This window comes from Oncorhynchus gorbuscha, linkage group LG11, assembly GCF_021184085.1.
Source record: "Oncorhynchus gorbuscha isolate QuinsamMale2020 ecotype Even-year linkage group LG11, OgorEven_v1.0, whole genome shotgun sequence".
Classification (NCBI taxonomy): domain Eukaryota; kingdom Metazoa; phylum Chordata; class Actinopteri; order Salmoniformes; family Salmonidae; genus Oncorhynchus; species Oncorhynchus gorbuscha.
This window is the reverse complement of record NC_060183.1, coordinates 47,104,118-47,120,363: the sequence shown is the minus strand read 5'-3', so window position 1 is coordinate 47,120,363 and position 16,246 is coordinate 47,104,118. Positions and strand designations below refer to the sequence as shown.

Here is a 16,246-nt window from a genome sequence, read left to right as displayed (position 1 = left end):
GGGAGACCCAGAGGGCGGCGCACAATTGGCCCAGCATCGTCTGGGTTAGGGTAGGGTTTAGCCGAGGGGGCTTTGCAAGAGAATCAAATCAAAAATCAAATCAAATGTATTTATATAGCCCTTCGTACATCAGCTGATATCTCAAAGTGCTGTACAGAAACCCAGCCTAAAACCCCAAACAGCAAGCAATGCAGGTGTAGAAGCACTGTGGCTAGGAAAAACTCCCTAGAAAAGGTCAAAACCTAGGAAGAAACCTAGAGAGGAACCAGGCTAATAATATTGTTCCTCATGGTCTAAAAGTCCTTTAGGCAAACTCCAAGTGGACTCTCATATGCCTTTTACTAAAGAGTGGCTTCCATCTGGCCACTCTACCATAAAGGCCTCATTGGTGGAGTGCTGCAGAGATGGTCGTGTTTCTGGAAGGTTCTCCCATCTTCACAGAGCAACTCTGGAGCACTTTAAGAGAGTGACCATCGGGTTCTTGATCACCTCCCTGACCAATGCCCTTCTCCCCCGATTGCTCAGTCAAGCCGGGCGGCCAGCTCTAGGAAGAGTCTTGGTGGTTCCAAGCTTCTTCCATTTAAGAATGATGGAGGCCACTGTGTTCTTGGGGACCTTCAATGCTGCAGAATTGTTTTGGTACTCTTCCCCAGATCTGTGCCTCGACACAATCCCCTACATACAATTCCTTCAACCTCATGGCTAGGTTTTTGCTCTGACATGCACTGTCAACTGTGGGACCTTCTATAGACTGGTGTGTGCCTTTCCAAATCATGTCCAATCAATTGAATTTACCACAGATGGACTCCAATCAAGTTGTGGAAACATCTCAAGAATGATCAATGGAAACAGGATGCACCGGAGCTCAATTTCCAGTCTCATAGCAAAGGGTCTGAATACTTACGTAAATAATGTATTTGTATATATTTTGTCATTGTCATTATGGAGTATTGTATGGAGATTGATGAGGATTTTAAAAAATATATATATTTTAGAACAAGGCCGTAATGTAACAAAATGTACTCTACTCTACTGTGCTTCACGTACAGTACTGTCCAAGCATGTAAAACATAGACGTCTATGATTGGTTCAGATTTGGTCCGGTCACCAATCATGGAGGCCTATGCTTACTCAAGGCCGATCCAGACCAAAAATCAATGTCTGACGAGAAATCAAGGCCGGTCCGGAATGGTAAAAAAAATATTACGTCTGTGGACATGGAAATCAAAGCCGGGGGGGGGGCTCATGGGTAGGTATCAGCAAGAGCCAGGGGGGGGGGGGGGGGCTCATGGGTAGGTATCAGCAAGAGCCAGGAGAGTTAACATTAACTGGAGAGAGGGAGGAGTTGTCCAGATGGTTTTCACACTCTCGCTTTGACGACCATACAACAGAAAGAAATCAGTTATGAACTGAACATGGCATAACAGAATGCCAGTGGAAGGTAGGACAGTAGCAGGTGACCCAACTGCGAATACTATGATTTCCCCATTGTAGCCAATTCAATTGTATTAATTCCATTACTGTTTTGTCCGTAATTATGTTACTGATTTGGTAATAGAAGTACACATTTTAATCACTTAATAATGCAGAAACAAACATTGAAATCAGTAAAAATAATAAGTAATTGGCAGGTCTACCTTTACTTACTTCTGTGAACATTCATTATCCTGTCTCCTCATGAAGGAGAAACATTTGAAAATATCTTAAGATACATGGATTTCTTGGTCATGGAATTACAAGGCACAAGGCAATGCTTCTTAAAACGTACAGAAGGCAAAAAAAGTATCCAAAACGAAATATATAAAAGTGCTGATATTAGTTGGCAGCAGGGTTTTCGTTAGCCGTCAATGAAACTGTTCCTGGCCAAAATGACCAGGAGAAAAAAATCCCATTGCAATATAATTATTTTCATTGATTGATGTAAATACATTTGACCGTCAGGCTTATCGGTCCACTTTACAATGTGAGCTGGAGGCAGTATGCATGTTTGAATGTTTTATTTAATATTATTCTGCATGTCTTACCTTGCTTTAATGTAGCCTATTGGCAAAATATGACCATGGAAACATGGAGGCAATTGATTTAAAAACACTTCATAGGCAGCGCATGAGTTTCAAGTTTGGGGAAGCTTTATCCTACCCTTTCTACCATTCTGCGTGCCAGTTATGATTTTCATATGCGCATTTTCATGGAACAGTTATTTCAATCATAATCATTTAAATTTCTCAAAAATCATTGAATTAAAATGATCAAATGTAAAAGTTAAAAGTCAACTAATGTGACTTTGCCATATGCACATTGACACACAGAGATCCATTGGTGGCTAGAGAAAACGGGGTCATGGAACTCATTGCCAAAAGTCTACATCTGCATTGGCCCATAACTGCCATTGCTCTTTCACACTGAGGATTGGTGATTATCAAGAGGGAGATTGCTAGAAAGATTTTTTCAAATAGCTTACTGTGAGGAACTATCGTTTTAATATATTATCATTTGCAATGGATGTTAAAAAAAACACTTTACTACATTTCCAAGCAGGACAGGTACTTCTATGCATCCTCAGGCGCGTGCGCTCCCTCAACATTGACAGGACAGAGAAACCAGACATGCTCATTGATCACTCCTCACATGGTGTACTCAAAACAAAAGACAACGAAAAAAAATGAAAAATATCATAAATTATGTTTATGAAATAAACCAAAACTGGCAGAAGTGCAGCAGGTTGTGAACTCTGCAAACAACGTTGACTCAGAATGAGAATTGTAAATGACTGTAATTACATGTATTAACAGAAATTAATGCAACCAAATGACAGGGATTAACGGTAGATTTACTACTTGTGACAAACTCAGCAAAAAAAGAAAAAGAAACGGCCCCTTTTCAGGATCCTGTCGTTCAAAGATCATTCGTAAAAATCCAAATAAATTCACAGATCTTCAATGTAAAGGGTTTAAACACTGTTTCCCATGCTTGTTCAATGAACCATTAACAATTAATGAACATGCACCTGTGGAACGGTCATTAAGACACTACAGCTTACAGACGGTAGGCAATTAAGAACACAATTACGAAAACTTAGGACACTAAAGAGGCCTTTCTACTGACTCTGAAAAACAGCAAAAGAAAGATGCCCGGGATCCCTGCTCATCTGCGTGAACGTGCCTTAGGCATGCTGCATGGAGGCATGAGGACTGCATATGTGGCCAGGGCAATGAATTGCAATGTCCGTACTGTGAGATGCCTAAGACAGTGCTACAGGGAGACAGGGAGACAGGAAAGACAGCTGATCGTCCTCGCAGTGACAGACCACGTGTAACAACACCTGCAGAGGATCTATACATCCGAACTTCACACCTGCGGGACAGGTACAGGATGGCAACAACTGCCCGAGTTACACCAGGAACACACATTGCTTCCATCAGTGCTCAGACTGTTCGCAATAGGCTGAGAGAGGATGGACTGAGGGCATGTAGGCCTGTTGTAAGGCAGGTCCTCACCAGACATCACCGGCAACGTCGTCTATGCGCACAAACCCACCGTCACTGGACCAGCCAGGACTCCCAGGACTGGAAAAGAGTGCTCTTCACTGATGAGTTGCGGTTTTGTCTCACCAGGGGTGATGGTCGGATTTGCGTTTATCGTCGAAGGAATGAGCGTTAAGGCCGGTACTCTGGAACGGGATCGATTTGGAGGTGCAGGGTCCGTCATGGTCTGGGGCGGTGTGTCTCACAGCAAGAACGGGCAAATCTGGTGCAGTCCATGAGTAGGAAATGCACTGCTGCACTTAATGCAGCTGGTGGCCACAGATACTGACTACAGATACTGACTGTTAATTTAGATTTTTCAATCCCCCCCTCCTTTGTTCAGGGACACATTATTCCATTTCTGTTAGTCACATGTCTGTGGAACTTGTTCAGTTTGTCTCAGTTGTTGAATCTTGTTATGTTAATACAAATATTTACACATGTTAAGTTTGCTGAAAATAAACGCTGTTGACAGCGAGAGGATGTTTATTTTTTTGCTGAGTTTATATTATGGGGAATTTATTTAAAAAATAAAAGGGCAAACAATTCACACAATGAAAGCGAAATGATTGGCAGGAGACAGCTGAGCCATTCTGGAGAGAGACTGACCTATATCGTCGCCATACACACTCCTCTTTGTCAAAATTTGAAATTATACTCACAGATATTTGATGCTTTTCACGTACATTCACAACTCAATAATCAGCTAGGCCTATTGCCACACATGCAGCCCAAATTGCGGGCTTCCCAAATACGCATACGAGTTTGCGATTTGAAACAATCCACAGCTATTTTTAAAGAATCTAATGATCCTCAATTCCTCTGTGCTAATCCATGCTTTCGGTGAAGTATTTTGAATGATTTCATTTATTTCTGTATCAAGGAGTAATTATATAATTTGGGCAAATGTATTCCCCCCAACCCCCCCATTTACTCCACTATTGGACCCACCGCTATGCCATTTCTCTCCTGTTCTATTGGTTTTCATGTCAACTTTATTTAGATGTCAAGAAGCCAATCCTAGTCATATTAACAACCTATCCTAGTCATATTAACAACCTATCCTAGTCATATTAACAACCTATCCTAGTCATATTAACATCCTATCCTAGTCATATTAACAACCTATCCTAGTCATATTAACAACCTATCCTAGTCATATTAACAACCTATCCTAGTCATATTAACAACCTATCCTATCAACCTATCCTAGTCATATTAACAACCTATCCTAGTCATATTAACAACCTATCCTAGTCATATTAACAACCTATCCTAGTCATATTAACAACCTCCTATCCTATCCTAGTCATATTAACAACCTATCCTAGTCATATTAACAACCTATCCTAGTCATATTAACAACCTATCCTAGTCATATTAACAACCTATCCTAGTCATATTAACAACCTATCCTAGTCATATTAACAACCTATCCTAGTCATATTAACAACCTATCCTAGTCATATTAACAACCTATCCAACCTAGTCATATTAACAACCTATCCTATCCTAGTCATATTAACAACCTATCCATATTAACAACCTATCCTAGTCATATTAACAACCTATCCTAGTCATATTAACAACCTATCCTAGTCATATTAACAACCTATCCTAGTCATATTAACAACCTATCCTAGTCCTATCATATTAACAACCTATCCTAGTCATATTAACAACCTATCCTAGTCATATTAACAACCTATCCTAGTCATATTAACAACCTATCCTAGTCATATTAACAACCTATCCTAGTCATATTAACATCCTATCCTAGTCATATTAACAACCTATCCTAGTCATATTAACAACCTATCCTAGTCATATTAACAACCTATCCTAGTCATATTAACAACCTATCCTAGTCATATTAACATCCTATCCTAGTCATATTAACAACCTATCCTAGTCATATTAACATCCTATCCTAGTCATATTAACATCCTATCCTAGTCATATTAACAACCTATCCTAGTCATATTAACAACCTATCCTAGTCATATTAACATCCTATCCTAGTCATATTAACATCCTATCCTAGTCATAACATCCTATCCTAGTCATATTAACAACCTATCCTAGTCATATTAACAACCTATCCTAGTCATATTAACAGTCATATTAACATCCTATCCTAGTCATAACAACCTAACATACATCCTATCCTAGTCATATTAACAACCTATCCTAGTCATCCTAGTCATATTAACAACCTATCCTAGTCATATTAACATCCTATCCTAGTCATATTAACAACCTATCCTAGTCATATTAACAACCTATCCTAGTCATATTAACAACCTATCCTAGTCATATTAACATCCTATCCTAGTTGTTGCATCTTTAGATCCCCCCCTTTTCTTAGTTTTCCCGCGAATTGCATTTTGGCAAATGTTTGAAAAGGACGTTTTATTGGCTGCTTCATTACATGAGTTGCATGTTCTGTTCAGATGCATTACCAGAATCGACATGTGATTTCTGTCATTCTGAGCACCGGGGGTAGACGCACTAATTTCTTATGAACCCAATGCATATGGGTCCAGAAAATGTCTCAAATAGCCAGTCAATTTAAATATTCTCTGTCACGTTGTCAGGTGTCACATTTTCCTAACAGTCACCCTGGTTGGCAGGGGTCGTCGCTTCAACATTATTGTGTTTTGATGTATTTCTAATAGATTGATTGGTTGTTTAGAAACAAAACCGACACGTGTGCAACTATGGGGCAAAACAGACAGGGTTGGCTTAGATTGTTGCCGACATGTATATTATATTTAGTCTCCAAATACATTTGCAAAACGAGCACTTGTCTATCAAATACATCGTTGCTGTTGTTAACTAGCTAGCGTATTTTTGCCATATTGGCATGGACATGAAATCAGTCAAAACACCTTAAAAACAAGACATGGTATCAATAACATAATAAAAACTTACTGAAATGAGCCACCTACGATTCCCCACGTGGCAGCTTCCTGTCATTGTTGCTAGCAATCTGACCATTCAGAATCATAACAAATCACAGCTTCCGCCCCATCGATGGGCGCACATCATCTTTCATGACGTTTCCAGCCAACCCTTCTATCTTCTAAGACTTTTTCATGGTAGATGTTTTCTAAGATCCCCTTTCCTATCTGTTTGACTAGAAATTAAAGCCATTGCCTTATTTTTAAGATGGAAAATGGTTGAAAAATGTATCTATGTATAATTTCCTTAAAATATAGACAGCCTTCACTTGACACCCAATTTGATATCCTCTTATGAACTTCACGTTGGTGCTCATGGGTCCTTTTACATGGAAATTAAGCAGATAAAAAGGCTGTGATCTACCTGACCTTCCAGACGCTTCTCTCCTCTGAACGGCCTCCAGGGCCTTGACTGGAGCAGAGTAACATTGCCCTGTAACCCTTCCTTTCAATACTAAAACGCACAGACAAAAAAAAACACAAACTCGCTAACCCCCCTCCCTCAACCCCTCCACCCCATTCCTCGCCCAATCCCCTCAGCTTGTCTTTGCAGTTCTTAGAATCCTCAGTTAATAATTAGATTATCATGAAAAAAGGTTTTAGGCTGAGAGCCCTTTTCACTCTCTAGTTGGATTCATTTGAGTGCTTCGCTAACGTCCTTCCTTCCCTAACCACTGTGAAATCCCTGACAGGTCCAAATGCAAACACAGACACAGGAGGTACAAACTTCATACAGTAACGTTGACCTAATTTAACTTTTTTATGTCTCTACACTGAGTGGCCTCCTTACAGCGTCATCACCCTGAATAGCAGAGTTATAACCTTGCAAAGAGCGGTCAGCCACCTACAGGCTCTTTATAACCTGAAATGTACGCACCCTGCAACAACGGTGTTACAGTACACTGGTAAAAAAAAACATTGGATAAGACTTACCATTAGTGATGTGGTCACAAAGACCTGCAAAACCACGGGTTCTGTTTGGGGATGACAGTAAAAATGGGTATAAAATGACTGCTTTAAAAGCACTGAAAATGCAGGAGGTTTTGTGAATAATCCATGCCAAAAGTGAGCCCTAAAGTATTAACAAGTTCCATCAATGACCTGCAATGCCAGACTGATAGCTTGCAGTCACACTTAAAGACTATCTAGTGACTCTCAAAGGCCTCCTCTAAATGGACGCAGGATCTTGCCAAAGCGATGGAGCCAGGGAGACAGGGCAAGCAGTCTGGTCAGAGTCTAAAACAGACTGACAGACAGCACTGCTACTGCAGCTGCCGGTTTCATCTCTGCACCCCCTCATGCATTTTTAATGGAATCTATTACTCCCGGATTAGCCGATAAGAGCCATCCTGTTTAAATTCTATAATAGTTTCCATAATTGGTATCAGAACATGGTTTGAGAGAGACAGATTTTCTTCCTCTTATGCGCCATTTTTTTTAACAAAAAAAGAAAACAAGGTTGAATTGCAGGACATCCAAACAACCCAGAACAGCTCTGCTCCACACAATGAGCACAAGGCCTGAGGCCGACAACAATGAGCCTCATTTCCATTGAGATTAGCTTCTATAAAAAGGTATTACAACGGTGTTAAGCAGGGTTTGGAGGATTGTTATTTCTATACAAAGCATGCACTTGCTCGAAAATGTATGGAAAATAAATACAATGGGTCGATATGAATATCCCTCGAGAGACATCTGGCAGATGCATTTTGAGAGCAGGAGGGTATGAGAAGCCTAGACTCAGTAGAGTATTCAAATTCAGTTAAACGTTTCTTTAGACCTTGGCCAAGTACATGCAAAAGCAAATAAATAACTAAATAAATAACTAAAATTGCAAACCAAAAATAAAATTCTCTACTAGAATGAAAGAAAAAAATATATTTTACCACAGACACATTGTCAACATGGGGGGAGTAGGTAACCTGAACATACAGCCCATGTAGGCTAATCATAAATCCCATGAACTCGTTCAGTTCTGTCAGGGCATCATTAACGGTTCTCACAGTAGGGAGCCTTGGTACAGAGCCTTGGGCTCCCTCAACCCTGTCCTTGCACAGGTGCCAAGGTAAAATCACTGCTCGTGCTTTGGGCATGGAGCCTGGCAATAGCCGAGGGAGCATGAAAAGTAAACAGGGCCTTATCTTATCCTCATCCCACACACCGACTGGATAACCCTGGGGAACATTGGCCAACCTTGACTTCTAGTGTGTGTGTGTGATATATACACACACACACACACACACACACACACACACACACACACACACACACACACACACACACACACACACACACACACACACACACACACACACACACACACACACACACACACACACACACACACACAGTTAGTGAGGCAGAGTGCACAGACAGATCTCTCCCGTCTGTTGTCCATACAGATGTTCGTCAACAAAATGCCCCATTCCTGGGCTTCCCGTCCCACACCACTGACACTTTGTATTGGCTGCATCAGAGATCATTATTTAGTCTGCCTCTATTAATAACCAACAACAATATTTACGTTGATATGCCCGCTGTGTGCTCTGCATGTAAATGTCATCATAATGTAAAATAAAATAAATGTTTATTAACTGTGGACTACCACATTGGATGGCCTTGAATTTGGAATGAATGCTTTCACGACAAAATACAGTTCCTCTGTATGACATGTTAGACTTTGTGCTTCCCATAAAGCATGCTCTTTTACCCTGAACAGTGTCTGACAGGTTTTAATGGGTGTGGGTGGGCTGACAAATGGGCAGAGAGAGAGAGAGGACTGCTCACTGAGGGCACTGACAAGATGCCTGGATCTAATCAAAACACACCTTAAGCTATCAGACCACAGCCCAACAACTACAGCCATAACAGATGTTTGTTTGCAATGAATCAACTTGAGAAATGGTCCATGCCTTACAAAAACATTCATATTATGCTGCGGGTACTCCAGCTTTCTGACAGATGAAGCTTTGACAAACAAAGAAAATCCCAAGTCATTGTAATGAGCACTGTTCAAAAGCTAGCTCGGGTTAAAACATACACACAACGTCAGAGCAATAACTATCCGTTTTGATCTACAGATGCTTTGCGTCTATGATCCGCCCACTGACTGCCAGTCTCACCTGCTGGGAGTGGAAACCCAAAAAGATGAACCCAGGCAATAAACAAAAGGCCTGTCTTTGTCTTTAATCAGTTAGAGCACACATGGAGATGGAAGCTTTTCTAGTCAAAACATAGTGACAGATGTTCTTCTGTCTCTCTCTACAGATTAGCATGGTTGGAGAAGAGTCTACAGAACCAGACTAGACTGGACTGGCTTATACCGCAGACAGGGCAGACTCAAGTCAAGTTAGACCTCTCGTGAATATTCTCATATTCTCATAGATTCTCATCTCAAGCAATCATTGTTACTGGGCTTTACAAGTACTTTGATTGAGTTTATGCTCTCAATCTAGCCAAGAACAAATCCTTTAATTAGTCTCTGTATGTCCTTAGGATCTTGATGTAAGAATGGATTATTAAACCCTAACTGTTTGTTTTGCTTACCCACCCTCTAGAGACGAAGTGGCAGCTATGCCTGCCTGATGGAAAAATGTTCCTACAGTATAGCTTTGGCTACAGTGCCTTTCACTGCCAAACTCCTCCATACACCCCCCCCCCCCCCCCACCCCCTCTCTCTCCTGTCAGAGCAGGCAAGGCCATTCATTATGCTGTTAAGGGTCACTGATTCCTTCAAGTCATTAAACATTTTAATAAAAACAGAGAAGTCATGAGAAAAGATTGGCAAAATGCTCCCTGCAGGGTAATCACACTGGAGAGAACTCCTTTTCCACACTTAATGATAAGCTCTGGTCCTCACAGGGCGGCATGGAAAAACCAAACCGTTCTTGGAGAAAGAGGACTTTAGTCCCTGGACTAATCCAAAATGACCTCTGCCTGCTGCCTTCCCAGTAAGGGCAGATAACATTGCTTCGCGTGCAATCAGGCAGTATGTGTATTCTTGGAGGTTTCTGAGCACCATAATGTACACAAAACAACGGGCTGTTTCAAATGGCAAGCACAGCAACGACAGCCCCCAGAGCTCCCCCTCCCCAATGACCCCAGAGATCCAATCTAACCCCCACCCTTAACCCCCTGTCTCTTAGCCTCCTCATCCCATCAAAATAAAATAAAAAGACCAATTAGGCAGATTTCAAAAGATGGCAGCTAGCTCATAATTACACATGACATTGTTAGGAGATAAAAGGTGATTACTATGGATGCATGGGAGAAATAGCTTAGCAACCAAGCCATTGACAATATCCTTTTAAGCAGAGCAGGGGGATTGGCCGTCCATGCACTCTCTGAGGTCACTTTACCTCCACTGACTCTCTCGATCTCACAAACACAAAAAGAGCAAACAGTCACTGGGCAGGAAACACAACTTCCCAATAGTAGGTTAACATCAACAAACCATCTTGGTAATAATAGCCATTTTGTTTTGCCCCATGACTAGGCCTAATAGCCTAGCTGTGTGTTGGATATGAAGCGCAAAGGACTGCATAAAGGGAAAGACTGGTTGAACATATCAATTCTATCTCGCAGTTCACCGGCACTTGAGAGTGGGTGGGCCTGCTGCACACAGTAGGCAATATAGCCTCCTGCAGAGTAACTGCGGGATACATAATACAATGTGATATTCGTGTAGCCCCTACCTGTGGTGTTGCAGAATTATTTTCAATGTCTTTTTTTTTTTGTCATCACTCTTTCTTTCTTTTAGCCGGTGGAGAAATGTGGGGTGTGCATGTCACCTACACACTCCAAAATCATTTCCAAATCTCTTGGTGAAATGATAGCAGCGAAGATATTCATAGAACTCCAGGCTAAATATGCACAAACCTCATTGGTTTGAAACATAGCAGAGCATAACATGCAACAAAGAGGCATAACATACGATCCATCCATTATCCCTGCACATTGTAAATATGGCACTGAGACTGACCCTGTACGTGGTATGCTTACTTACTTACTTACTTTATCGTGTTCCTCTTATTTCTTGTGTTTTTTTGTTGTTCTACCTTAAGTTATTTTTAGTATTGTTATTGATTACTGCATTGTTGGGTTTTTGCAAGAAATGCATTTCACTGTACTTGTGCACGTGACATTAAAACTTGGGTGGCTAGACGAGTGGACCGGGGGGGGGCAACGCAGAACCTTCAAAAGAGCTACTCCTATGGTGACCTGCATGGAGAACAGAGAGAAACAAGGCAGCAGATGACAAATCCCCATCATGGATCAGGAGATAAAATGCTGATGGGTGTGAGGTGATCTGTTGAAAACCCCAGGGAGAAGTACACATGACTGTTTGTAATTCTACCCGCTGGCCTCTGATACACTGACTACAGGCTGGCCAAGCCATAAAAAGCTACGCGTTTTAACTGTTTCTCAGATCAAGAAAAAGCACAAGCCAAGCCAATATCTAGAATGTTAATTAGAGCAGAGTATGCCGATATATCAGTTTTGCTACTAGGCTACTCAGTAAAATGTCTGACATCCCCACTAGGCCTGGGTTATATCACTCCAGTATAATAAACACAAGGACACTTTCCTTCCTCCAACCCAAATGTTCCCCAAAATGAAGGATGTTGTCTGTCAAAACCAATACAGACATTACAGGCAAAGCCAAAGCAATTTCAGAGTAATTACATTGACTTTATGCTCAGTCATATATTAAACATACAGCACTACACACAGAGTGGCAGCTGAAAGTAACATTTTTTTTTGCCACTGCTATTCAAACTGCAGACTTGACAGAATTATTAAAGTAGAGCCCAGTCAAACGGATTGAATGTCAACTCAAGATGTGTGAATAAAGCAATTTCCTTAGTGGGGATGTGGGGGAGGGTAAGTCAGAGCATTTTTCATTTAGTTTAATTACATTCGCTCTACTCAAAAGGCCATAATGTTTATTTCATGATTTAAATATATTCAGAGGCAATCCCATAATGATGCTAAATTATGTGAGTGGGCAGGAGTGGGAGCAGGTCCTCCCTAATTTAGTTTCAGATGCTTTATGGTATAACATTTATACAGACAGAGGCCTTTCAGGTACTGAGGCAAGAGACATGGAGACGGATGGAATGAGTTCTCAGGACTATTCATCATCAGTGCCTGACTTGGGCAGGAGCTCACTGGAGCATAGTACCGGCACCTCAAATGTTCTACAGCTATAAAGCTTATAGAATATTAGCTCAAAAGTATTGTGGAGCTCCTGCACCTAAATATAAACAAAATGAGTACCGGCACCTATTTCAGTCCAAGTCAAGTACTGTCCATCATACATATGGACTGATGTGCTTCAAAAGACGACACGGAGAACATAAACTGAAAACTTTGCATTTCAGACTTAGTCTGGTTGAAATGTGCTTTTAAAGATGTCTTCAATAAAAAATGTTTTAGTTTTGTCATTGCCAGAAAAGTCAGATAGTAGAGTAAGTTGTTAATTACCCATGATGCCGCTCTTTTATTGCTAAACCTCAGAAGGGAAGAAGATGTGACCGCTCTCTACCCAATAAATGATCTGACACCACCAGGAAAGCATGCAGGATAGAATTTCACACCTCGGCATATAATCCATGGCCCTTTACTGCGGCCAACCTTCAGCTCTGCCTCTAGGTGCAATGAGGTGTGAGGATTCCTCCTCCGGCTTTGCCAATAGACGTGGAAGATAGCCTTCGGATGCAGCTTTGAAGGGCCAATAATATACTTCAAAGCATTTCCTGTAACCACTGGGTTTCTGACACATAAGTCCTCCTTTATTGCAGGCTGTACATCTGCCAAAAAAAACACTCTGCTCACCTCAGAGACAGAGTGGAACGTCATGCCAGACTAGACCCGTTTGGAGCTTTCAATCAGTGACGGGTTCCATAACAGACGGAAGTAGTTTGGGGGTACCGTGCTGAAGACCTCTATATTGGTCCGCTAATACAGGACTAGTAAAAGGCCCAGTGGGTCAATTTATTTGGAAAAGTCTGATAATTACCTGTACAAAAAAAGTTACTGATAATACTTGTGGAATAAAAAAAACAATTACTTGATATATGTTTTCCAGTTTCTTGAAATACTTTTGCAACTTATTTCTGTGAAAACTGAAATGCCTTATTCATTCCTCTTCCATTTTAGTAGATGCTCTTATCCAGAGCAACTTATAGTAGTGAGTGCATACATTTTCATACTGGTCCCGCAGGAATCAAACCCACAACCCATGCATTGCGAGCGCCATGCTCTACCAGCTGAGCCACATGAGTACTCAATTACTGTATTGCACATTGTTTTTCTTCATGGTGATGGAAAGTCTACAGGAACAAACCTAGATGACCAGCCTATGTACTATACAGTAATGTACATTTACATTGTGGTTTGTAAAGACGGTAGATTAACACTGCACAACACATTGTAGTTTTCCATGTTATTTGACCAATAAAAATATTTAATTTGATGTGGAGGTTGTGTGTCTTTATCCATAACTTTACACCTTTTGATGTAAATGTTTGAGGTTAGGGTTTTGTTCTTTCTGGATTCCATTAGAATGACAATTGCAGAAAAAGGGACAGGGCAAGTCTGCTAATACGAGTAAAAAAAAAATATATATATATATATAATATATATACATATAAACATTTTTTATTTTAAATTATTTTTTAGTGGGTGGAGCAGTACCCTCCGCAGCTATGACTAGTTCCAAATGCGCACAAAGGGGGAACTGAAAAACGCTAGTCTAATACTCAACATAAATTTAAAGAATAAACGTAGCAGTTAGGTATCTGGATATGCCTTAATACGGAGCGGACCATCAAAAACATGAAAGTAGCCTTCCACCCTGTGTCCCAGTCCGATATATTTAATATTATAGTATTGCACAAATCTGTCCCACAGTCTCTCGAAGTAGGTCCAATAGATGCCGCATTCGGGGGCAGAGTGTTTCCATAAAACAGTTAATCCAAAGGAAAGTAATTCTAGACTACAGGACAAATAATGAACAAGTCTAGACTGGGTCTGGGACCATACGCATATTAGTGGGCTACTGGTCTCATTGCGCACAAGACATTGATGGATTAACTTAATTAATTCACCTTTATTTGATCCAAGTAGAACAATCTAGGCAATATAAATGCACCACGTTTCATAAAAGGAGATTGATTTCCCTCCCATTCCCATCATTCTTAAGGTCTACAAATCTTAACCATAGCCTAGTCAAATGAATGCACCTGCTGATGAGCGCAAACAATGCATTAAACTGAATCGATAGCCTGGCGAGATTTTGTCAAATGAAGTAATGCAACGAAGACTAGAATAGGACATAAAAACTATTTCTTACATACAGTGTTCAGTGTTATCATAAGGCTTGTTTATCTTTGGCTCGCCACTGCTGGATGGTTGTTCCCCTGTTCGGAAGGCGTATTTCCTTTTCCAAAGAGACGTTGCTGAAGTCCGATGAGACTGGGAATTATCGGTCTGAAAATATCCATGAGAACCACTTTTAAAAAGTATGTTCGAGATGCCAAATGGGTTGATATTGAAAATGAATTCGTGTGTAGCTATATTCAGTTCAATTTGTCTCCCATGTCCTCTTCTCTTCCCAAAGCCGACCGAAATGAAAGATGTCGAAGCGCAAGGAATGAATTCTCCCGACTGCACAAACCGGGCATCCGACCAATCAATTAAGAGTACATTTGAATATTCCCACGGCTCAACCAATCGTTTGAAACAGAAGGCGGTAACCACGGTGACGCCGCAAGCGTCTAGGTGAGCACGTTGTTATTTCGCGGAAAAACTTAAAGGGGTATTGCATGGCTTCTGTCAGGGTCTCACTCTACAACAAAGGAGATTAAAATATGTTTAATTTACTCATGGTTGTTCGATTAGCACATGATCGAACACAAATATAACCTACACCAATAGATAGATGGTTTCTGAAATAAGACGTTTTGAGTGTCATCAATTAGGCTACCACAGAAATGAAGCCTTTACTAAAAGGCTTTCCAGCTGACCTGAAGGCTTCAGCATGCGTCAGTTCAGCTGGCGCCTAGATTTAGCTAGCCAAACCGAACTAGTGTGCTTGCATACTTGGTTAAAAGACCTTAGCTATTTTTTTAAAAGCTACATTAGTACTGTTTGTCCATTTTGAGACCCTGTAGACAGTATACACTTCCTCAAAATAGTACAAATTACTCTAAGATAACTCAAGAAATCTGTCATTAATTTTTAAGATTTTGTCAAAGAGATCTTAGTGGGGCAATTTTACATCTCAGGGACAGATCCAAATGTACTGGGGGGAGAGGCTGGTCCAACTTAAGGTGTCATAAAAAATTAAGTGTGCCCCCCTCCCCAAAGTAAAAAATATTTTTACATGACCCTCCCCTTGTACTGTAAAATAAATGGAACACCCTCCCCCTCATCAAATTAACTCAAAATAATGTTTACAACCACAAATAACAATAGCTGTGTTTATAAACGTGGATGGACTTTGCTATTTCAGCATGCTTTTGTGTCACAGTCGATGCCACGCAGGGCTACGGCCAGAAAGTTAAGGGTTCGCCAAAGACCACAGACAAGCTCCCTCTCCCTGCCTGTTTCATTACACTACAATCAGAACCGGCTGCAGACAATTATCAGCCAGGGGAGGAAATCAGATTTTCAACATTTTGATGCCATTTATAATTCTATAAAATATATGCAAAAGAAATTCCACCAACAGGTTTCTTTGCCAATAAACCACAC

At 40.8% G+C, this 16,246-nt stretch overlaps 1 protein-coding gene across 6 annotated transcripts in view; it reads right to left on the bottom strand.

Annotated features, from left to right (window-relative positions):
* The window catches only part of LOC124048775 (protein FAM222A-like), a 36,203-nt gene extending 21,060 nt beyond the window's left edge, over positions 1-15,143 (bottom strand). The window contains exon 1 of one of the 6 annotated variants that reach the window (XM_046369843.1): positions 14,844-15,143. In XM_046369843.1, coding sequence (XP_046225799.1) covers positions 14,844-14,845 — 2 coding nt within the window. In that variant the 5' untranslated portion in view covers positions 14,846-15,143. Of the gene's footprint in view, positions 1-6,458; positions 6,801-6,851; positions 6,935-7,420; positions 7,811-14,843 lie in introns of those variants that run through there. The other 5 variants (XM_046369844.1, XM_046369846.1, XM_046369842.1 and 2 more) reach the window with 5 other exon arrangements.
* Between the last annotated feature and the right edge of the window lie 1,103 nt (positions 15,144-16,246).